Source organism: Delphinus delphis, chromosome 19 (genome assembly GCF_949987515.2).
Source record: "Delphinus delphis chromosome 19, mDelDel1.2, whole genome shotgun sequence".
Taxonomy (NCBI): domain Eukaryota; kingdom Metazoa; phylum Chordata; class Mammalia; order Artiodactyla; family Delphinidae; genus Delphinus; species Delphinus delphis.
This window is the reverse complement of record NC_082701.1, coordinates 45,695,622-45,718,793: the sequence shown is the minus strand read 5'-3', so window position 1 is coordinate 45,718,793 and position 23,172 is coordinate 45,695,622. Positions and strand designations below refer to the sequence as shown.

The 23,172-nt window shown below is 54.3% G+C and overlaps 2 protein-coding genes across 6 annotated transcripts in view; one reads left to right on the top strand and one right to left on the bottom strand.

Moving 5' to 3' along the window:
• The first annotated feature begins 525 nt into the window (after window positions 1-525).
• Window positions 526-7,425, top strand: TIMM22 (translocase of inner mitochondrial membrane 22). Its single transcript, XM_059997402.1, has 4 exons — window positions 526-783; window positions 2,911-3,107; window positions 3,730-3,802; window positions 5,194-7,425. Exons 1-4 carry the CDS (start codon window positions 546-548, stop codon window positions 5,268-5,270), a joined length of 585 nt encoding a protein of 194 aa, XP_059853385.1. The 5' UTR covers window positions 526-545; the 3' UTR covers window positions 5,271-7,425.
• A 415-nt stretch (window positions 7,426-7,840) lies between these two features.
• Window positions 7,841-23,172, bottom strand: part of ABR (ABR activator of RhoGEF and GTPase) — a 178,512-nt gene continuing 163,180 nt past the window's right edge. For all 5 annotated transcript variants that reach the window (XM_059997397.1, XM_059997400.1, XM_059997398.1 and 2 more), the window contains 7 exons: window positions 17,107-17,166; window positions 16,739-16,848; window positions 15,906-16,045; window positions 14,705-14,839; window positions 13,319-13,424; window positions 11,031-11,178; window positions 7,841-10,401 (listed from right to left, as the gene is read on the bottom strand). In XM_059997397.1, the coding sequence (XP_059853380.1) occupies window positions 10,312-10,401; window positions 11,031-11,178; window positions 13,319-13,424; window positions 14,705-14,839; window positions 15,906-16,045; window positions 16,739-16,848; window positions 17,107-17,166 (789 nt within the window). In that variant the 3' untranslated portion in view covers window positions 7,841-10,311. The remainder of the gene's footprint in view (window positions 10,402-11,030; window positions 11,179-13,318; window positions 13,425-14,704; window positions 14,840-15,905; window positions 16,046-16,738; window positions 16,849-17,106; window positions 17,167-23,172) is intronic.

The window sequence follows — 23,172 nt, the reverse complement described above, 5'->3', positions numbered from 1 at the left end:
ACATTTATACCACGCTTTCACGTTGATTTACAAAGCACCTTCCCCTATTGACATCTCACAACACACGCTAGGAATTAGTAGGCTGGAAGGGCAGTGGCGGGGCGCGCGTACCTCCTGCTGGCGTCCCGGCGCGCTGCAGCCTCCCTTCCCTCCCGCCCGTCAGGAGCTCGAGAGAAGGCTGAGACGCTAGTGCCCGCGCAAAGCTTCCTGGGAAATGTCTGGGGTGTACGTGTTAAACTACAAATCCCGATACTCACCGCGCTGCAGCCCCGAAGAGGGTGTTTTCTGGTGACTCTGAATCTTTGTCAGTGTCGTTGGGACTGCTGCACAAGCCTGATTCAGTATTCACAGGAGGTTTTGGGAGAACGTGATAGCTCTTCCGCCGGGTGTGCACGAACGGACTTGGCTTCCGCTGCTTCGTCGGGCTCGCTCGGTGTGGCGAATCTGCCGTTGCGACACAATGGCTGGGAGCGCAAGGCCCCACGGGAGGCTTGTGGAATCTGCTGTGGGAAGAAGAGAGCCAGGTTTCTTGGGCAGCCGCAGTCATGGGGGAGACGGCCCGCAGTGCCGCGGGCTCCGCGCCTGGGGCGGCGGCTTCCGCCGAAGCCCCGCTGCAGTACAGCCTTCTTCTGCAGTACCTGGTGGGTGACAAGCGTCAGCCCCGGCTCCTGGAGCCTGGGAGCCTGGGCGGGATCCCGAGTCCGGCCAAGAGTGAGGAGCAGAAGATGGTCGAGAGGGCGATGGAAAGCTGCGCCTTCAAGGCGGCGCTGGCCTGCTTGGGAGGTGAGGCGAGGAGGGGGGCCTTTGGGAGGCTTAGGGCTTGGGCGGCATAGGGGTCCCCTGCCAAGCAGACCACGCGCCTGGGAGGCGAGGAGTCCATGGGCTTCGACCTTGACCCACCCCCGCCTGGTTCAGTGAGCTCGAGCAGCGCCTCCCTAGATCCCGAGGGTGGCTTTCGCCTCTGGAAATTGGATCAGACAATCGATCCTGGGTCGGGACCTGGGGGTTCTAAGATGGTTGACTTCATTCATTCATTCGCTTTTAAATAATCATTTTTCAACAGCTTATTACTTTGCAGCTATCACGTGTCAGGCGGTGGAAAGACAGGGTGAGAACAAGATCCTTGTTCTCATGAAGCTAACATTTTAATATACATAGAAAATTGTTGAGAAGGAGCCTGGAGGAGAGCTCTGCAGACATAGGGCCCAGCACCTGCAAAGGTCTGGCCGGAAGTGGCTTGAGGTTAGAAAAACAGAAAGGCCAGTGAGGCCAGTGTGACTAGACAGCAGGGAAAGAGGGGGAAAGAAGTCTGGACTTGGCTTTTTTTTTTTTTTTTTTTAACGTTTTGAGGATTTGAGAATGTATGTGTCCCTCCTGTATGCAGAGTAAAGAGGGTGGCCACATTTGCAGGTGATTTGAAGTCTCATTGAGAATGAAAGGCAATTAAGAAAGGAATGTAAAAAAAAAAAAAAAAAAGAAAGGAATGTAGGTGAGAGTGCACATGTGAAGTAGAGCAGAAAGAAAAAAAGATCTTTTTTGGTTGGGGGAAGGCCACAAGAAGAGGTGAGACTAGAGCGTGTCTTGGAGGATTGAGAGAATGGGGTTAGACAAAGAGGAGGAGAAACAGCATTTCAAGTTGGGGGTGGGGTGAGGGATTTGGGCTTTTTGCCTGCAGGCATTAGGGCAGTCATTGATGGTTTTTAAATTATTTTTTTAATGTTTATGTAGGTATTTATTTTGGCTGCGCTGGGTCTTAGGTGCGGCACGCGGGATCTTTAGTTGCGGCATGCGAACTCTTAGTTGCAGCATGCATGTGGGATCTAGTTCCCCGACCAGAAATGGAACCCAGCCCCCTGCATTGGGAGCGTGGAGTCTTACCCACTGGACCACCAGGGAAGTCCCCGTTGATGGTTTTTTAGAGGGTAACAAGTGGTAATGAGCATGATGACTCAAGGTGGAGTGTGATGAAGGAAAGGAAAGTCTGTGGATAGGGAGACCATATAGGGAACTTGCTAGACTGAAGCTCCGTGAGACATGGACTGGGTCTTTGTTCATCATTGTGCCTGACCCTAATAAATACATATCTGTTGAAATGATGAATGAGTCTTTGTAGTGCACCAGGGGCGAAGTGATAAAGGCCTTAGACTAGGATGATAATTGTGGACATAGGGTTACAGGGGGAGGCAAAGAAACAGTCAGAAATGCCCCTGAAGTTTGGAGTAGGAGTGACTGGAAAGAAGGAGCCATAAGCAGGAAAGTCTGGAGGGGAGGTGCCCATGATTTCATTGAGCGTATACCGACCTTGAGGTGGCAAGAGGACATCCCATGTTGACATGTCCAGCAGGCTCAGGAAGGTCAGCTGTGGACAGCAGTGTGGGGTTTGCCGTTCGGTAGCTTTGTGACCTTAGGGAAATTAGTTAACCTCTCTGAGCCTCAGTTTCTTCACCTACAGAAAGGAGAGGCTAATAATATCTATCTCACAGGACTATTGTGAAGAATAAATGAGGCTGGGACTATAAAGCGTCAGAGTGATTGGCACATGGTATTTACCAAATGAGTATTATGGATGTCACCGTCGTCAAGGGAGTGATTTGCAAAGTTGATACCTGAACTTGAGGGTGACTGGTTTACATGTGAGAGTGTAGAGAGAGAAAGAGGGTTAAAGACTGAATTTTGAGGAATGTTAGAAAATGAAAGGAGGAAGAAATCCCAGAAGAGTCAGAGAAGAAGCTGCCAACAAGATAGATTCTGGATTTTGTAACGTGGAAACCAGACAAGTAGAGAGTTTTCCAGGCAAGAAGGGGCGTCCTCTTCACTGGTGGCCATCCAAAAGGTGCTATTTGAGTATGACCCCATTACAGTAATCCAGAGAACATACCAAAGAAATCTTCTCTCTGTGTTTGTTTTTAGGATTTGTCTTGGGAGGTGCATTTGGGGTGTTCACTGCTGGCATTGATACCAATGTGGGCTTTGACCCTAAGGATCCTTACCGCACACCTACAGCAAAAGAAGTTCTTAAAGACATGGGGCAGAGAGGAATGTCCTACGCCAAAAATTTTGCCATCGTGGGCGCCATGTTTTCTTGCACTGAGTGTTTGGTAGAATCTGTAAGTGTCCCCGCCTTCTGAGAAAGCCTTGCCTGTTTCCATCTTGGGACTTCTCAAGAGAAATACTCTTAATGCTACTAGAAAGCAGGTCAGAAATGTCCAATACTTGCTAGATTAAATTTCCATGAAGTAGTCCCTAATGTAAACTTTTTGTGCGTTTATGATTTGGGCTTGCATTATTCTTTACTTGTGTTTGGAGGCTAGAAGTTGGTTAATGAGTTTATTTTATTTATTTTTTGGCTGCACTGCGCTGCTTGCAGGATCTTGGTTCCCCAACCAGGGATTGAACCCGGGCTCCCTGCAGTGGAAGCACGGAGTCCTCACCACTGGACTGCCAGGGAATTCCCAGTGAATGATTTTAAACAGAATACTTACTGGGGAACTGAGACGAGATTTTGATTACTTCTCAAATGTTACACTTGGTCTCAGCGCTCTGGTACCACCTGCAGGAAGCATTTATGAACACATTCAAATTTTAGGAACTATACTTTTGAAAGAGAAAAAGATAGGTTTCCTTTGGGGAGGGACTAAATTCGCCAGCCAGAAACCCTGTCTTTTTTTTTCCTTAATCATCTTGTCTGGCTTGTTTCTTTGGCTCTGAACTGCTCTTCTCCACCCACAGTACCGGGGAAAGTCAGATTGGAAGAACAGTGTCATCAGTGGCTGCATCACTGGAGGAGCCATTGGTTTCAGAGGTTAGTAAACAGTTCTCAGATGGTTTTCTTTGTGGCCTTGGACAACATGCTGAAGTTGACATTTCTAAACATATGAGCATTCCAAGGACAGCCCAAGGCATATGTGGACACTTGATATTCTTCCCTTCTGACAAGTAAATCACGTTTGCTTCTGTGTTAACTCGGTTTTGGAAACTTCTAGTATCTAGATCAGGGTTTCTGATCCTTGGCATTGTTGACATTTTAGACCAGGTACATGTTTGCTAGTGGGAGGGGGGCGCTGTCCTGTGCATGGTAGGATGTATAGCATCCCTGGCCTCTACCCCCTAGATGCTAGTAGCATCCTTTAGTGGGACAAGTAAAAGTGTCTCCAGACATTGCCAAATGTCCCCTGGGGAACAAAGTCACCCCCAGGTGAGAACCACAGAGAGATCTAGATCTATCTTAGAAAAAAGAACTGCCCCCATCTTGAACGTACGGGAAGAACTTCCTCATGATATGCAGGTGTGTGTTGCTATGCGGGAAAGTACAGAAGCATAGCTGGGCCCCATTTGGCCAAATAGCAGGCTCTGCTGAAATTTCAGTTCCACGCATTGCAAACAGACATCTTTCTTCGTACTATACAACTGTCATTTTAATTTGTGTATAAGTTATCACGGTAATAGGGTTCTTAGCTTTCTACCCCTTGAAAGCCAAATATAGGTATTCTAGAAGTGTTGGATTATCATCTATAAACAACAAAGAAAAAAACCGGTTCCCTGCCACTTCTCCGTGTTGGTGTGTCTGTCAAGAGTGTGGTGCAGCGCGTCAGTGACAGGGTGTTCTTAACAGTGTACATTGCTGGGCTGCTCTCCATCTGCTGTGCCCGGACTTATCCAAAGCAAAAAGCCTTTTTTCTCATTTTCTGAGAGGCAGGATAATTTGCTATCATTAAAACCTGATTTTCCTCCTCAAACAGCCATTTGTGATTTATGGAGTAACTTCCCCTTTGGTCTTCCCATGTCTCAGCTTTGTCAGGGCCTTTGAGAGGCTCAGCTCCTCTAGGATCGCTTTGATCACCTTCCCAGGAATTTATTCCATAAACAAATCAGGGTACAGGCCATATGCTTTCACTTGATTCCAAGGGCTGGTTCTCTTAACCAGTTTCCTGCCTGTGAGGGGCTATTTTCATGAGGCTGGAAATAGTAATTCTTTAGAACGAGAGAAGTTAAATGAACGTACAGTTAGATAAAAGCACACTGGATCAGATCGTGTGCACAGCTTCACTGAAGTCTTCCAGCTCTCTGCTAGGTTGAATGATTTGGAACGCGTACACCAGTCTCTTTGCGTCTGCGGGTACCCAGGCTCTTCCTGAGTGCAGCCTGACCCGGCATCTGTCACCACAGGTGATGTCATTTGTGTTTGCTTTGCAGCTGGCGTAAAGGCTGGGGTCATTGGTTGTGGAGGTTTTGCTGCTTTCTCTGCTGCGATCGATTATTACCTACGGTGAGAGCAGTTGCCTCCAGGGAAGGATGATGCCAGCCCAGGATCAGAGCTGTTCTGTGTAGGGCAGTGTCTGCACCATGCCGGGGCACTTGCTTCAGAGACTGAAGACATTTGTTTTCCCTCACATAGTTGGTGTCGTGAGGGAGCTGCCTGGCTGCAATCTGCCACCTCTGAGCAGCCACGCTCTCTGCTCCTGGACTCCAGCCAGGCTGTGGGGGGCTGTGCCACGCCAGCCGCTCTCTTTCGGGCAGATCAGGAGTCAGCATGTTGACCTGTAGGAGTTGAGTCCCGCAGACGTTCAGTCCTGACCACAACTGGCCCTCTGGTGGTTTGGTGCCGTGGGAATGGAGGGGACTTCACATATACCCGGGAAGCTGTTCTGCCTTGGACCTCCACGCCGTCATCCATCTCACACACTGGGGCAGGGCAAAGTGAATTTATGCCATCCGACCAATGATGTCATTTTGTCTAGTGTTCTGCCTTGTTAAAAAACATATATATATGTGTATTTATATTACAGTTTAAAAGGTTGGCTTATTTTTATTTTCAAATTCCACAATTCCCAAAAATGGTTCCAGGTGCCCAAAGATTGAACATACATAGGGAAAGCGTGAGCAAACTCCTGAGAAGTTTGGGAATGTTAGGTTCCCAGGATCTGCAGAGTAGCGTTATCCTCACTGAGATCGTTACATTGGCCAGGGCCTTCCCCTAAAGCCCAGCCTAGCCATGTCCTAGGATGCGTTGAAACTCCACGCATAACCCCTGCTGGCCTCTTCTAAGAAATCCCTCCTGTGGGCTGGCCAGTGGGAATGCCTGTGGTCTAAACCACACACTGGTGTTCTGCTCTGACCACCAGACCAGGCCCGGCTCAAGGACACAGTGTGTGAAGGGTCCTGCTCTGGTCCTCCTGGTGACTAAGTCACAGCAGCCACTGGTTACGATCAGACCGAGTTGAGGAGCTGTTCACCGCTACCATTTTTCTCTGATGTCAGTGTTTTTCTTTCTTCCTTAAACATATTAGTGTTTTTGACTTGACCTGGTAGCCTTTTTTCTGACAGTAGCAGCTCAGCCTAATTCTGTGCCATATGCAAAGAAATAGCCTTTTACAATTGGGCTCTGCCACAGATGCTGCTTTCCTCGGGTGCTCTGGTGGTGGGGTGAGGATGAACTCGGGACAGGCAGGTAGCTTGGTGGGGGCCATGCAATTCCAGCCACCGTAAGCCAGTGGTAACGTCTCCTTTATTCTACCTTTGCCTTTTTGCCTCTTTTTGGCTTTCTGCCCCCTTGTCTGCCGTCTTCCAGCTCACCCACCCTTAACCAGAACTCAGACTCAGCTGAACCATCCAGACATCCTGAGTGAGTGTGTGTGTGAGATAATGTCAAACCCAGCTGGTAACACCTTCCTCTGGCCATGTCTGCTGTTGCCTTTGGAATGAGTGAGCTAGTACACAAGACTCATGTCCTTCTATGGGGAATTCTATAGAATGCCTGTCCCAGTCTCAGTCACGAGGCTTCACTGCGGCTAGGCTGGCTGGAGTATCCTCACAGGTCAGAGAACAAATGTAGGAGTGTTTCCTCTACCGTCTGTAAATAAGTCGCCTATAAGCACTTAGAGCAAGAGTAGATACTCCTACCCTGGCACCTGCTACAGTGCTAGAAGCCCAGCATCTTCTACCATCCAGTCTAGTGCGTGGGGTCAAATACATTGACTGACTGAGTACAGGAAACTGTCCTCACGACTGCCTTGAAAAAGATGAGCCCCGGGCTGTCAGTAGCCATCAGTTCAATAAGCCAAGCATTGTCCACGTTGACTATTCAATCAAGAGAGGAGATGAATAGCTTCCTGTTTTAGATGGCTAAGGAGGCAGTATGAGCTCATAAACCAAACACCAATTTTCAGAGACATCTGTTCCTGATCTCCAGAATAAACACAGTGTCCAATGGCTTAGGCTGGTGGAAGCCTACATTAACCCCACTAGCTCTTACAGGGAGGATGGGCCTCTAGGGGATCCAGACTCTCCAACAAGCAGATGAGGACAAAAGGCTGCCCCAAGGACCTGCTACTTCCAAGGAAAATGGAGAGAAAATTCACATAAGATAAGCCTCCACTTGAATGGACAACTTCCTGCCATCTCTCTGAGGCACACTGATGGCCACGTCCCTGGTGGGGCAGTTGTATTTCATGAAAAGAACCGGCTGGTGACTGAGGTGGAGGCGTTGGTGAAAGAGCAAGGACGGGGCGTGGGCTCATTGCCCCCCAAAACCGCCACAGTCTCCACAGGCCGAAGGGACGCTCAAGGGTGAGTTCACTAGGTAAACAGATTCTTGGAAGCACATCTGGATGCAGCTGGAAGAGTTAAATATTTAGATTGGTGGTCTTCCCTGGACTCCTGAGAACACAAACGTCCACACCACAGGGCTGAGTTGTGTGCAAATGTTGGGGCTTTGCATTTTTTTTATTAACATTTTCCTCTCACGTGGTTTACATCAATTTATAATCTACGTAAGTTGAAACAGAACATAGACCAAAGAAAAATATATCCTTACCAACTTATTAAAGTCAAATATTAATGAAGTGTCCCATCCTACCTGTATCAGCAAACACCGGCGGCCCACAGCCGTTGCCAGCAAGGACAGGCATGCAGGATTCCTGTAGCCTGTCTTGACGGGCCTCTGTTGGCACAGACTGCCCTGCTGGGCACAGTGGCTGGGGCTTCTGGGCTGCACAGTCCCTGTCTCGTAGGAGAACCCACGGGCTATTTCCTCAGTGCAGCTCAGTCCAGGTCTGGTACCCCGCCCCTCCCTGCTCTTGGGGGTGGAATTTATAAATATTCTGAGCCTTTTGCATTTCTCAGCCCTTCCGGCCTTCCTCCCATTCTCATTGCCTAAGTGAGGTTGGGGGGGCTGCAGTATACCTGATGCTGAGAAGCAAACCTCCCTTGTTTTGGGGAGGTGGGAGGCACCCATTTGGGGCTGTAAATAGCTCTAGCTGGCCCTCCAGTTCATTCCAGTCAATGGCTGTGGAAGCAAGAGCCTTCCATGCCACATACCAGCTCCTGAGTGCCGAGCAGACTCCAGGGGTGATCAGACACTGGGGATCTTCAGACTCAAGCGGCCTTCTTTCTCTACCCCCTGTCTCAGAGAGCGGGGCTCCTTGCTGAGCTGCTAGCAGGCAGCTAGGGGGTCAGTACTGCCCTCCTCTTAGGCATCTCTTTCCTCCGATGTGCACAGAATGTGTACCGTTCTGCCCATGATTGGGCAACAGGTGTAAACAAGATGAGAAAGGGCCTTTCCTCTCACTGAGCAAGTGCTACGGCTTTAGGGCCCTAAACCCTTCTTTAAAACAGCTCTGAGCTCAAGCTAGGGGAGCTCTTCTCTCCAATCCTGAGGGCCTAGAATCTAGTCTCTGCCACATAGGAGAGCCAGGGAGCTGTGTACTGCAGCTCCAATCTCTGCAGCCCGGGAGTGTCTGCCCTCCCAGGCTAACTGCCAGAGGCCAGCGGCCCCTGCTCAGGTGGGGAGAAATTGCACTTTGAGGGTACTTCTCCTTTCCAGTGCTGAGCAGCGGGCCTCGGTGTTGGGATCGGAACCTGCTGATCCCCTACTCTGGAGCAGAGCGTCCACAACGAGGGTCCCCTGCAAAACCCAGTCCCGAGAGAGGCAGGTACCTGTGACTCCTCATTCTTCCCCAGCTCCTGGAGTTTCCCCGAGTTCACCCACAAGGCTGCATCTAGAAGCCGAGGGTGGAAGGCAGCACCAGGACGGCTGGCTAGCTGGACCGTGCCTGCCTTTCCCAGGGCCTGGAGCACACGTGGCCGTGGGGGCTGCCCCTGGCAGTGCTTGGCTGTGGAGAAAGTGTAAACCCTAAGGCAAAGGTGCCACGAGGTACGGGAGGCACCGGGAAGGACTAGCCCTCCTGGACAGAACCTGCCTGTTTCTGGACACCTGCTTCAGCCGTAGTAGCTGCCCTCCCAGAAGCCCAGCTCCACGAGAAAAGCCACCACAACTGCTTGCTGCCGAGAGCCTCTTTCCCCCCAGCCTAGGACACCCAGCGCTCCCTGGTGCTCCTCTCAACGTCCCACCTGTCCCTTTTCCTCGGCGGCCTGACCCTCCCACCTCCCCCGATTCTTTCCTGACCCTCTGGCTACCTTGGTAGCAGGTCACTTGTGAGTCTTGTATACTCAAAGGAAACAGAACACCAAGGGAAAAGGAACTGAAAAGCAGAAGAAACAGTCAAAGATGCCTCACTGGTACTGGAGACAGAACAGATAAACCCAGAAATGGAGAGTCTCAGGTGGAAAAATCCCAGAAATCCGCCCTCCAGCCTGTGCTAAGCTGAGGATTAGTGTGAGTCTGTCTCCTTGTCCAACATTTGCACAGGCGGCAAGGCAAGCAGGTGCGCTTCCGCAGGCAGAGGGCAAGGAGAGGCAGGGGGCGGCAGGCGGCGGTGCGGCACGGGCCACCACTGCCACCGCCACCCAGGGCCTCCTCAGAGCTTTCCAGGCGCTGGATCAAAAACCAAGGCTGCACATGCATGCAGGCAGGCTGGGAGGGAGGAGAGGGCGGAGGAAGACCGAGGGGAGGCTGCCAGGAGACTGCGATCTGGGGGCAGGGCCAAGAGAGGAGAAGCTGGCAGCAGTCACAGAGCGCAAAATAAAAGCCCTTGGACCGGACTCAGGAGGAAAGAAAGTGTTGGAGGAAATGAAAGAACAAAGCAGGCTGTCTGTGTGCCCACACCGGGTCGGTCACTACCTTTCCTGCATGACAAGTAGACGTAAAACAATTCCCAAACAGCACGGAGCATTAGACAAAACTAGAGGAACAGAGGGCAGAGCCCGGGGTGTGCAGCAAGGCTGGGGCCGGGTCAGCTGGCTTTGTACAAGGTGGCACAAAAGATGCACGTCTTCCAGTTCTTGGAAATCTGTGTCCCTTGGAGTCTGGAGCGCTGGGTTTGGGAGTTCTCTATTGTAGTCCTTCAAGTCTGGGTTGGGTCCCCAGCTGGAGAGGCTGGCTCGGGCCACCCCCCCAGACGCTCCCACCTCGGGCTACACATCGGTGGAGAAGTACAGTGTGTTCCGCTTCAGTTCTGCGAAGGAGATGGGGGGGTGCTGCAGGTAGTAGAGAAGGACCTGGACCTGCGGGAAGACAGGGGAGACTGAGGCTGGGGTCCTCGCCCTGGAGGCCCTCTGACCCGCTGAGAAGCCCTGGTCTCCAGGCTGGGCCCCTGTGGCTCCCCGCTTCCCCTTCCTCTGAAGCCCAGGTGTGGCTGCCCATTTTCAGCAGTAGAGGGCGCTGCAGGGCAGCGGGTGGGGAGCCTGGGGCCACTTCGCCAACCTCAGTCATAAACTTCCAACCTGCTCCAGAGCTGGGCTTTGGCTTGGCAGCCCTCCTTCAGACCAGACCCCGCCCTGGGTCTTGTAGGGCTCCTAGGGAAGCTTCCTGACCCTGGAAGCGATGCTAGAGCTTCCGTGCGTGGGGACAAGGCCCCAGATTTTTCTGATACCCCTAGGCTTGCTTTCTGAGGCCCAGGCGCTCCCAGGATTGCAGCCAGCACTTGAGACAGACAACCTCTGGGCCCCTGGTCTAGGTTCCTACTTTTCAGCAGGACTGTCCAGAGCCCTGCCTCCCTGGTGACATCCTACAGACCATCGTCCCCGCTGTCAGGAGGGGAGGGGGTTAGGAGTCCTAGCTGTTCTCTCTCCACCCCTCAAGGAGGCTTGTCCTTCCCCTCCAGCAGCCGCAGGCCTGGGCAGTGCGTAGGTACCTGTGCCATGACATCGTGGGACCAGATGTCGGCAGCCGACGTGAGGTGTGCTTTGCTCTCCACTTCTGAGGGTCTCAGTAACGTGGGGCCAAACACAGTAGCCAGGTTGTGAAGGGACATCTTGTTGACGGGCTCCTTCTCAGCAACCCTGGGAGGGAGGGGAGGGGAGGGGAGGGGAGAAAAAAGTCATTCCTGGCGGCCGCGTGGGGCTCCAGACCCTGGGCTGTTACCACTCCTGGAAGGATTCCCACAGGTGGTCACTAGCCTCCCTCTCCTGAGGGTAGAGACCGCTTGGTAGGGAGGGGACTCAGCCAAGGGACCAAGTTCCAAGCTATGTTCCAGTACGTTCCAGTAACAGATTCCCAGCTCCTGGGCCGCCCCTTGAACTGATGGTAAACTGTCAGAGCCAGAAGGACCCACTCCAACTCCCTTGCCTTAGAGATACTATTACTGGTTCAAGAACTTTCCCTATAGTAATTCATGCTCATCACAAACCTTTGCGTAGGTAATATTATCATCTCCACTGTACAGATGAAGAAACCAGAGTACAGAGAGGTTAAGTGACTTGCCCGAGGTTACACAGCTAGCAAGTGGCAGAGCTGGGGTCTGAACCCAGGCAGTTTGCCTCCAGAGCCCAGGCTCTTCCCCACAATCGGCCCAGCCGTGGAGGGGGGCCCTGAGGAAGAGTCCGAGCAGGCGGGGCTGGGCAGGGGGCAAAGGCCTGAGGTCTGCCTGCTGCACTGTGGCAGGAACAACCCTCAACCCAGATGGAGGCCAGGGGCTGTTCTCCCAAGCTTTTCCAGAAGGGTCTGCCTCATGGGGCTCCAGAGCTGCCTCCCTTTGGATCTTCCTCTGCTTCTCTTGCATAATAAGCCAGATGCTCTGTAGATATTTCCCGAGTGACAGCAGGGGCTGCCATCTGTGGCTGGTGTCCAGCAGGCTCAGTACCAGCCAGCTCATCAGAGAGGCCCTGTGCCTCCCCCAGTCCCAAGCAATGTTTCTGGGGCTGAGACCCAGCCGCCCTGAACAGCGCCCCTCGCCGCACTCCCGCTCCACCGTCACTCCACCCTCCAGGCCGGAGCCATCGATGCGCCTGCTGACTGCTTTGGAAACAGGCAGAAAAACACTGCCATGCCAGGAGGCAGCTGTGCAGCTGGCCCAGCCCCTCACCACACACACGCGCGCGCGCACACACACACACAAACACACACAAACACACACCCCGGCCAGGGCCCAGATGTGGGAACAGAGTGTGCCCGGTTCCCAGGGTGGAAAACCTAATGAATTTTCCTTCCCATTCCTCCTCTGTGTGTCCTCCCCACAGTGCTCGCCAAACTATTCGGGAATTGGTTGGGACTTCGGTCCTGGCCAAACCAGAGGGAAAATGTCTCATAATGGGAAAAACAAGACAGCAGCCCAGGCGTTCCCAGGTCTCTGGCCCTCCAGAGCCTGGCCTGGCCTGGTGGCCGAGCTGCCACTGGGAGCCTGGGCCTGAGGGCTCACGGCCCCTCACCAGGGGCTCCCTGGTCCCGGGCGGCAAATGGACTTAAGGGACGCCTGGGGACTTTTTCTCCCCACTCACACCTGGGACCAGTCCTGGACTCAAAAGTGAGTGCAAGGTCACCGTCAGGGCTAGCTTCCAGTATGAACTTTGCTGCAGGCATAACTTGAGCAGCTGTTGGTTTGACCTGACTGTGGAGGGGGCAGAGGAGAAGGTCGGAAGGGCTGTAGTTGAGGATCTGGGGGATGTGGCTTCTAAGGGCAGAGCTGCTGCTGACCCCAGGCAGTCCCTGCTGGGCTGGGGACTCAGATTCCCTATCTGTTCGATGAGCTGTGGGTCAAGACCAGCGGGCTTCAGATTTTTTTGACTGTGACCCACAAGCACACGCACACACACACACACACACACGTCTGACCTGAGCATCCAGCACACGCAACGTGCGTAACTGAACAGAACAATAGGCACCCCAAGGCTGTCCCTCCTACTCCGTTTAAAAAATGCTAAGTGGACCGAATGACCTACTGACTGTAAATCCACCTACAGTCCTTGGCTCTAGCCCTGCCTTTCTAGGCATTCTCTAGCCAGTATTCGAGGTTGCCATTAGGACCCAAATATTTCTCAAAAGAGAAGAATGTGAACACAAGAATGTGAAGAGCAAACGCTCACCCTGCTATGGTGTCCCAGCAGACACCAGCACCCACTTGGAGGCACGGAGGATGTGGGTTCCTCAGCGGATGTGCCCTCCCCCCAGCTGCCCCCTCCCCTGGACCGGGCCCCTCCCCATTACCTTTTCAAGTGTTCCAGCAGGAAGAGGAAGGTGATGAGGTTGGGGTCTGGCAGGGAGCGGAGCAGGTGCATCATGCAGTTTTCCTTGGCAGCAGGGTCTGACAGGGCTGTGGGGAGAGAAGGGGCTGGGGCGGGGCTCGGCTCTGGGCAGGGAGGCCTTAGCCAGCGCCCTGTGGTCAGGAGGCTACGGGACACTGCGGGAAAGCCCAGGCTGCAGGGGGTCAGGGGAGCAGACCCTGCAGGGAAGGGCCTGGTATTTCCCCAACAGTGGGCTATTGGAGGTTCCTACAGGAGGCCCCACCACAACCTGTAACTCAGCCAGGAGGCAGGCTGGTGGTTCAGCAGACACTGTCCTTCCCCTCCCTGCAGAAGCCTTTGGGGCTGGAGCCATTCCCCATACCTGGACTGTAAGGCTGAGTTTAAGACAGTGATGTCATGGCATGAATGTTCTCTCTCTCTTTTTTTGGCCGCACCACGCGGCTCGTGGAATCTTAGTTCCCTGACCAGGGATCGAAACCAGGCCCTCTGCAGTGAGAGCACAGAGTCCTAACCACTGGACCACCAGGGAATTCCCTGAATGTTCTTCTTCAAGTACCTCCGCTGCCGGAGCCCAGCAGTGAGCTGCCTTCCATGGGCTCCTCATTCCTGTGATCCAACCCAGGAGAAGACAAGGCAGGAGGGATGCACCCAGGCCAGGATTTGGCCCAGGTGGGTAGAGGCCGGGAGCCCTGCCAGCCAGGGCTCCCAGCTTCCTCCCCACCCTGGGCATAGGTCAGAGATGAGACAGTGCTCCTTTTGGAAGGCTCGGTACAGGCCATGTCAAGTGTACGCCTGCTCACTTCTTCTTGGCCCCAGGGCACCAGCGCCTGACCACCCACCTCAGGGCAGATTTCCCTGGGTGCCTGGGTTTCTAGGCAAGGAGGTCAGTGTCCAAAGAGGAAGCACAGAGGGCAGCCCAGAGGGATGAGACGGGAAAGGGGCAGGGGAGAGAGGGTCCAGCCTCCAGATGAGGCCCCAGCAGGCCACACCTTGCCCTCCAGGCCACTCAGCCACACGGCCCTATGCAGTGGGCAGATCAACAAGCAAGGGAAGCCACAGATCTCCTCTCTCGCTCTTTTTTTTTTGCGGTACGCGGGCCTCTCACTGTTGTGGCCTCTCCCGGTGCGGAGCACAGGCTCCGGACACGCAGGCTCAGCGGCCATGGCTCACGGGCACAGCCGCTCCGCGGCATGTGGGATCTTCCCGGACCGGGGCACGAACCCGTGTCTCCTGCATCGGCAGGCGGACTCTCAACCACCGCGCCACCAGGGAAGCCCTCCTCTCTCACTCTTTACTGGTCAGGGAGGCCTGGCTCAGCCCAGCCCTCAGGCCCCCACTGGAGGCTCACCGATGCCCTCCATGAAGGCTGGGTAAAGTCGGTCTGTGAGGAGGGGCTCGGGCAGCTCCCGGAAGTATAGCTTGAGGGTGCCAGCGATGGCGTTGATGTCCATGTCACTCAGCATCAGCAGGATGTCCTTGTTGTCTGTAGGGGAGACGGGAGGTCAGGGGCTGTGCTGGCTGAGCCACCTCCGCCCCCACGCAGCCCTCAGCTGGGCAGGTAGCCCTGTTCCGTCCCTCTATCCATCCTGAGACAGCTTGCCCGGGACACCCCCACGCTGTCTCTGGTCTGCTCTCCCCAGGAATGGCAGGATGTAGGTAGTGTCCACAGGTGGCCTGTGACTCAGCTCCGTGGGGGGAGGGGAGCATAGATCGTCGTCCAGAGTCCTGGAGCCACACTCACGCCACGTGTCACGCGCCCTCCTTCCAGCTGGAATCGCCCCACTGCTAAGCCCCCCTCTGGAAGGCGCTGTGCATTTTTTTATACCTAAAATCATGTTCCGACAAAGCCTCAGCTTCCAGGTGGCACAGAGGAGCTGTGTGCCAGCACGTCCCCAGCTCCCCACCCCAGGCTCCCCGAACACGTCTGCCGGGCAGCTGCCCAGGGACACCCCCCAGGCCCCCTCTCAGCTCCCATGGAATCAGCACTGCCCGGCCAGTTCAGGTGTCCTGACTACTGGGTGTGCTGTTGCTGCAGCCTGAACGGCGAGATAGGGGAAAGAACCAGAAAGGTCAGGCACCACCACCAAGGAGCCCACAGTCAAAGCGAGAGGCAGCAATGCCCCTCCCAGAGGGCACTGGGGGCCTGGGAGAAGGTGGAGGTGCCCGTGTCAGCCAACCCAGGCTCAAAGCCCTTTAGTTTCCCTGCAGCCCACTGGGCACCAGGAAGCCAGGAACACAGACTCTGGAACCCGAAAGATCTGAGTTTAAATCAGGCTCAAAGCCTATATACTGAGTAATCCTGGGCAAGTGACTTGGCCTCTCTGAGGCTCAGCTTCCTAATCTGTGGCAATGGAGAAGAGATTGGGGGGCAGGGGATCACCCCATGCCATGCTGGGCTGTAGTTCACAGACCGAGGCTCCTCTGCCATTGGCTCGTGGAGGCCTCTCCGTGGAGAAGCCTCCCGCTTCTGCTGCGCTCTCCTCCCAGCCCCACGAGCCTGCCGGAGCGCCCCCTCCCCGTTGCTGCCCAGCTGGGCCTCCCAGACTCACTGGCGTCAAAGACGGCCTTCAGCGCCTGGATGTCTGTGGCCACCCCTGATATCCGGTAGATGCCAACCTCCTCGATGCCCCTCTTCTCCACCTCCTCCACGCACTGCCGGACGATGTAGGGCACCTTGGAGCGCTCCCGCCTGGTAGGGAGGGGATGTGAGGGGACGGAGGATGGAGGGAGCCCCCCAGTGATAGCTATATGTACCCCTTCTCTGCAAACCTTGGCCTTAGAGAGCTCTGGCTTCTGGGATCAGGAGGTGGGGGGGCAAGGAGAGGGCTGAGAAAGAGGCCACGCCACCCCACCCCCCAACAGCCTGCCTGCAGCTGAGGGACAGCAGGGGACAAAGGTGGGAGGGAGGAAGTTTTAGGAGATCAACCCAAAGACTAAAGAAAGAGTGTTCCTCAGAACAGAGGGCTCAGATTCAAATGCTTTGGGGACACCCAGCAGGTTACCTACAGAGGGGGGTGGGCCAGGTCCTGGAGACAAGGGGAGGGCAGGGGGGCTGAAGGGTGCCCTCTCCCAAGGAGCAGCCACTCCTGGATTCCAGCCTGCCACCGTCACACCAAGACACGGGCCTATGGGTGTCAGACCTTCCCACCTATTACAAGAAGCTGACCGTCCGGGATCTTCATGTGCAGTCTCCCAGTGCTTAAGTGCTAGCTCATTTATTTCTAAAGCATCGTGTGAGGCAGAGAACACACCTCTGCAGGCCACTTTTGCCCTCCAAACTGGCCGTGGTGACTGTTGAACTGGAAAGTGATTGTCGAGGGGCCAGACAAGGGCGGGGGGCCTGGAGGGCAGGGCTGGCAGGGACCCCGGGCGCAGCACCTACTTGGTCACCACGCTGATCTTCACACCGAAGACGCCGGTCTGCTTTTTGGACGGGGTCCTCTTCAGGCTCATGTCTCGGCTGGTGAATTTCATGGAGAATTCCACTTTGATCTGGTTGGGGGCAAGGCAGGTACAATCCCCCAGGGCATGAGTGCCCAAGGAGTGCCCCCCAGGACTGCAAACAAGGGCTACCTCTCCCACCCAGGGCTCCCTGAAACACCTACAGGGTGGGAGCGAGAGGGGTGGAGGCAGAGGAGAGGGGGGAGGGGCTGGGCTAAGGAGGCGGGGGTCCGACAGCCCCCCCAGGGCACCAGCAGAGGCCAGGCTGCCCACCCACTGTGCAGACACTTCCTATCTCTCTGGGCTCACCCCATTCATCTCAATCACATCTGTGTGCCAGTTCTTCGTTTCTACAGTTTGTGGATCCAGCTGCAAAGAAAGAAAGAAAGAGAACGTGAGAGAGAGAGAGAGAGAGAGAGAGAGAGAGAGGGAGAGAGAGAGAGAGAGAGATGACAGCTGAGACCAAGCCAGAGCTCTCCCTGCTGCTCAGCCACAGCTCAGAAGTTGGCTAAAAGGTCAGGAAGATGGAACTGGGGGCTGATGCTTCTCTTGACATCAGTCCTTCAGGGGGCTCCAGCCCCCAGGCCCCTCCTGCCCTGGCTAGTGCAGGACTGCCCCCACTCTGGGAGGGAGGTGGGGTGCGCTCTTAGGCACATTCACCCATCACCTCTCATTCACTCCTGACCCCGCCCTGCGAGACGGGTATTATCACCCCATTTCACAGATGCAGAAACCGAGGCTCACAAACCATCAGCAACTTGCTCAACTTCCTGAACTGGAGTTGACAGCAGGGGACGTAGCCCGTGTACCTGGAGGTGGCGAACGGGAGGCGGTGCCACATAGAGGTGAAGAGCCCTGGGTCTGAATCCCAGCTCTGCCACTGCCGACTGTGTGACGTTGGGAAGTTTTCACCTTGCTAAACCTCATTTGTTTCATCTGTTCACTGCAGCCAGTAAAGAACCTGCCTTGCTGGACTGTCGTGAAGACTCAGTAAGATAACGGGTAAATGGCTGGTCTCCCAGAAAGCAAACACTCTGTAGAGGAGGCCCCCAAACTGGGCAGGAGCCCCAGGGAAGTGGAGATGGCAGGGGGAAGCGCAGAGACATCCACAGGTGATCAAACGGGACTCTGTTTCTCTGGTTCAGTGGCCTTCAAACTGTTTTCCCTGTGCATCCGTAAAGTAATCTGGAAAAACAGTGCACACCCTGGCACATTCTTAAGTCAACATGTGAATATTTCCAGAGCAAGTTTAAATAGCTGCAAAGAATATAATTTCCAGAATAATGTAAATATTTACATCTTAAAATAAAACTGTTACATCATTCTTTTAAATGTATTCAGTGGAATCCAAATTCCATAGTGATTTGATATCCACCATCATCCATTTAGAAAACACATAAACAAGTTCTTCTTTCCCTTGTAGAAACCCTGCAACGTTCCTTTTTCTCTTTGATTTTGTGTTTCTAGTCTATTTCTCCCAAAGAATTATGCCCTAGTTTGCATTTTTCTTTTTTAAAGTCTTTTATTCCTCACCCTATTATATTTTGCTTCAACAAAAATGTCTGTATAAATGGAAATGAAAGATCTCCTGAGACCACTAGGCTCCAAATGTTCGAAACATGTTCTGGGTTAGTTATTACAACGATTAGCAGGACATAATAAAAAATTTGACCAACACAGTACAAATTTTAATAAATATTCAGCAGCAAAGTACCATCCTGGTGGAATTGCATCACTTAATGAGATGGGTAGAGCATTTTTTCTGTTTTAGTTCAATGTATGTATACAAATATTTGCTAGGGTGAAATGGGGTTTTAGCATCAATACTGTTTTAATTTTTATTTCATTTTTTTAATTAAAGTTTTATTCTAATGAGACTCCACCAAGATTTTTACCCAGGGAGTGACATGATTTAATTAGCATTTAGTATTGCTTAAAGATCTTGGTTTTTTTTTTTTTTTTTTTTTTTTACCCTGGCCGCACAGTATAGCTTGTGGGATTTTATTTCCCCAACCACGGATAGAACCCATGCCCCCTGCAGAGGAAGCGTGGAGTCTTAACCACTGGACCGCCAGGGAAGTCCCTTGGTTTGGTGTTTAAAGATGTAAAGGATGAAACATCTTGTTCACATACAGTAGATGGGGCTGAACCTCTTTCCTCTGTATTTGCTTTAAATTGCATAGATACCTATTAGCAATATTTATCTTAAATGATCTCAGCTGACCATTTCCATCACTTTTGTGGAAAGAAAGAACTGGAAACCACGTGACTTGTGAAAGGGTCGGAAACCCAGCTTTTAGAGTCTTTTACTTTCTCAGCTCCTACATCAGCACTTCAAGTGGCCCCTCTGTTGCCACCCAGGAGGCCTGGGAGCCCTGAGCCGAGTCCCCCAGGAAGCCTCGGGCTCCGCTGCAGAGCGAGGCGGTGGTGCAAGGCCCTTCTCTGGCGGGTCGCTTTTTGGCAATAGCTCTGGCGGGAGCTGAGGATCTGCAAGCTGAATGCTTTAAAACTCTTCTGCCCTCATACCCCTGGATCGTCTCTGCAGCCCCAGGGCATGTGCACCATAGTCTGAACACTGCTGCTCTAACAGGCCCCTCGCCACAAAGGAAAGCTGGACCCGAGTCAGTCCAGGGTGGGCTGGGCCCCGGTGCTTCTTACAGCTCAAGGTAAGACCCCCGCACCTTCTATCACCCACACACCCGCTGGGGACAGGGGGCACCCAAGCCTCCGACAGGGTCTGGGCCCTCCATCTGGGCCCAGGCCCAGCCTGGAGAACAGGACAGAGGGAGAGTGGTGTGGAGAGGACTGAACACCTCCTCAAACATGCTAGGGAAGCGTGTGGGACTCACAGCCCGGCTGCTGCCACGACTCTCTATTCTACAAGGCTCGGGGCCAAGTCCTACTGGGCCCCTGAAACCTTCCTCCCCTAAACTTTTTGTCCCAACCCTCACCAGGCCTGTGGCACAGGCTGCTCCTTCCACTTCCTTCATCCCCTCCTGAATCCTGGGTCTTGGACACAGGGCCTTGGTCTGTCCCCAGCCCTGACCTCGAGCAGTGGCCACCTGGAGTAGAGAGATCTCCACTGCTCTTGTCAACTGGGGCAGATGCTACCTTGGGACACACATTCTGGAATGACCACCTGCTTCTAATGCAGCTCTCTCCAGTCATCAGCATAAGTCTCAGGCCAATTCTGTGGTCCTGGCCCCTAGTGCCCCTCCCCTGCCCCAGCCTCCCATGACCTGGCACCTCCTGTGGACTGAGCCAGTGGTCCCTCCCTGGGCCCTTGAGTGCTATGTGGACATAGCCCAAGTGGGGAAAGTGCAGGGAATGAGAGTCAGACCGACCTGGGTCCAAATGTTCACTCTTCCACTCAACTGTGTGAATGTGGGTAAGTCACTTAACCTCCTGGCACCTCAATTTCCCTACAGCGGTGTCCATACCTGCCTCAGAGTGTTGCCATGGAAAATAGTAACAGCGACTGATGTGTTGTGAGCTATTTCCTGTAAGTCTGGCTCTATGACAAACCCCTGACATACAGCATCTCAATCAATCATCGTAACAAGCCCATGAGGTTTAAGCCTTTCTAGCTGCTCCCCTTCTACAGATGAGACACCAAGGCTTAAAGAGAATGAGGAGTTTGCCCAGTGCTCCACATCTAGGCAGTGAGAGCTGGGGTACAAAATCAAGTATCCCTGACTCGCCCCAGCTAAGCCTGCAAGATCCTACCCAGCCCAGCTGGGTGTCCTGCACCTAGCCTGGCATCCTTGCCTCTTGCAAGGCAGCTGCTGTGATCATTATTTATCTAGAAAGGAGACATCGGCCCTCCACGGCCTGGCCCCACAGGCTGACCTGGGTGCTGGCAGGCCAACCCAAGTACGATTCTTTCATTCCTTCCCTCCCCATCACTTCTATTCCAGCTGCCAAGTAGCAACCCTACATTTTCCTGGGAACATCTGAGACAGGGCCTTAGCAAGCCCTGATGCTAAGGCCTAATCCCAGCCCTGCTTCTTCCAGAAAGCCTTCCCAGATAACTCCAGGCCTCAGGAACCTTCAGTTCCCCTCTGCCTCCCTGCCACGCTAGGACCCCGTCCCCTGCACAGTTTGCTCTTGTTTCAGCCTGTCTGAGGCCAGGTCTGGGTAAGGTGGCACTGTCGTGTTTTACTGTGAGTCCTGCCACCGCCCTATGCCAAATCCCGTCTGCAGGTGCGGCCCTGCCACCCGCGTGGGGAGGCCTGCCCAGCCTCTCGGTGCCCTGACGATGAAGCCCTGTCTCCCAGGAGGCCAGCAGCCTCCAGAAACCAAGTCTATTTCAGGATGTCATTTAAATACAGAGAAAGGAGGGTGCAGAGTAGAGAGGGACATGGCACATTTTCCAGAGGAATAATGCTGTCTGAATTGCTGTGGTTATTTATAACCCCTGGGAAATGTGGACTTTGCTATTTCCTGATTAGATTAGCGCTGGGGGTGGAGGAACCAGCTCCCTGGATGTCAGTGGACAGGAACACCTGACCGCTCACCCTCCAGTCCCAGCCGATAGGTGCTGTGCCCCCCCGCCTGGGGACCAGGTACCAGCGGGATACCAGATCACCTGAGGTAGTGACACAGATGGGGCTGCGAAGGGCCAGGCTGGGGAAAACCCCCAAGAGGGGCCCCTCCTTCACCACACAGGTAACAAAAACGCAGTGGGGCTCCCCCCGAGGAGCACAGGCAGGAGACAGAAGCAGGCCATAGAACATCCCGGAGAAAGTTACAAACGAGTGGTTGAACGCAGCCTCTGGGGGCAGCTCGATTCCGTCCTTCTTGCCTTTGCATTTAGACCTGGTCAGGTCACGGCTGCACATCCAGACCTCTCCTGTGGAGAAGCCGCTGCCCTCCGGGACTGATGTCCCCGAGAGAACCCCCAGGTCCCCTGCAACAACATCCTGGGCCCCCGCTGGGAATCCTGCAACCCAGGCAAGGACTCCACAGCGTCTGAGAGAGAATCTGGCAGGTGGCTGGGATGCTGCCTCACGTTCCTGGACCTCGGCAGCCTCACATCTAGGACAGGAAATGGGCTCCCCAGCCTTGCAGGGGGCTGAGAGGATTCGAGGCCCTGAGGCCAGGGGAGGATGCTCTATGTGCACCCAAACACCCCCCAGGTGGTGGGTGCGGCCTTTGCTTCAGGAATGTCCTCAGGGGTCTCTTCTGAGGGGTCTAAGCCCTTCCTCCCACCCGTTTCTCCCCAGCCTGGGGCAGGAGACCCTAATGTTCTCCTCTCTGGCTCCAGAGCTGTTCACGGCTACTTCCTAGTGCTTGGGATTTCGGAGGCACCAGCGAGTTTGGGGGCCCCCTTCCTGCTCCCCCTAGTAGGTGACAGAGTCCTTTGGATCGTGGGCACGGTCCTCCCACCATCCCACACTCCCTCCGCCACGCAGCTCGCCCCTCCCTGCGGGCCCTCACGGGGGCTCAATCCACAAGGAGGGGTCAGTGTGGGATAACCTGTCACAACCGGCAGCTATGGTCCCAGCACAGAACACAGAGCAGCGGCACAGTTACTTTGGGAGGTAACACGGGGGCTTGCGGGTGACAGGGACCCGTGAAAACAGTATTCACCTGGGCTCCCAAGGGCTCCCAGACCCCACTTTCCCACCCTGTGGCCCCTTGGCGCTGAGCCTCTTCCCTCAAAACCTCACACTGTCATTTCCACAGCACAGGCCCTGAGGAAGCCCACCTCCTTGTGCACGACCCCTGACCTCCTGTCCCTCTTGGGCCTGGTCCCACTCTTTCTTTCGTTGAGCACTGCTCTACCCTCTGCCCTCTGGGCCTGGGGCCTGGCATCCTGGGCCTGTCCTGGGTTGGTGGCATGGACTTCACTCGAAGCCCAGAGTTGTTCTGGGGGCTGATAAAAACTAAGTGCAGTAAACCATAGTATAGCTGAAGTTGTCACCCTCACAGGTGAACAGGACACCGAATAGAAGGCAGAGGTGTGGCTGTGTTTTGGGGACCCGGCCGGAGGCTGAGCGCTGGGCCGTGGAGACCAGGCCCTGAGCCGGGTGTTTTGTCTGACGGGGGGACATTTCCTGTGGCTCCCAGGTCAGTGGCCACGGTGGCGGCCCCGGCTGGCCTTCTCCTGCCCTCCCCCAAGTGCATGCACATGCTCTGGGCTGGTCCCCTTGGGACACCAAAGCCAGCCTGTCATTGGGGCAGACCACAGGCGTGAGAGGCACGGTAGGGCTGGCAACTGGGGGAACAAACAGGGCACTGCCAAGAGCCTGCCCCCCTCCCCCCCGCCCCGGGAAGGGTACTGGAGGGTTCCGTCAACGTGGCCGCTTGAGAGAAACTCCAGAGAGGCAGGGCGGAGTGGGAGGGGGCGCTGGGGCCTGTATCCTGGCTTCT

Coding starts and splice junctions, on each gene's coding strand:
- TIMM22 (XM_059997402.1), top strand. CDS start 546: ATGGGGGAGACGGCCCGCAGTGCCGCGGGCTCCGCGCCTGGGGCGGCG. Junction 784..2,910: donor GGCGCTGGCCTGCTTGGGAG/GTGAGGCGAGGA, acceptor GTTTGTTTTTAG/GATTTGTCTTGGGAGGTGCA. Junction 3,803..5,193: donor AGGAGCCATTGGTTTCAGAG/GTTAGTAAACAG, acceptor TTTGCTTTGCAG/CTGGCGTAAAGGCTGGGGTC.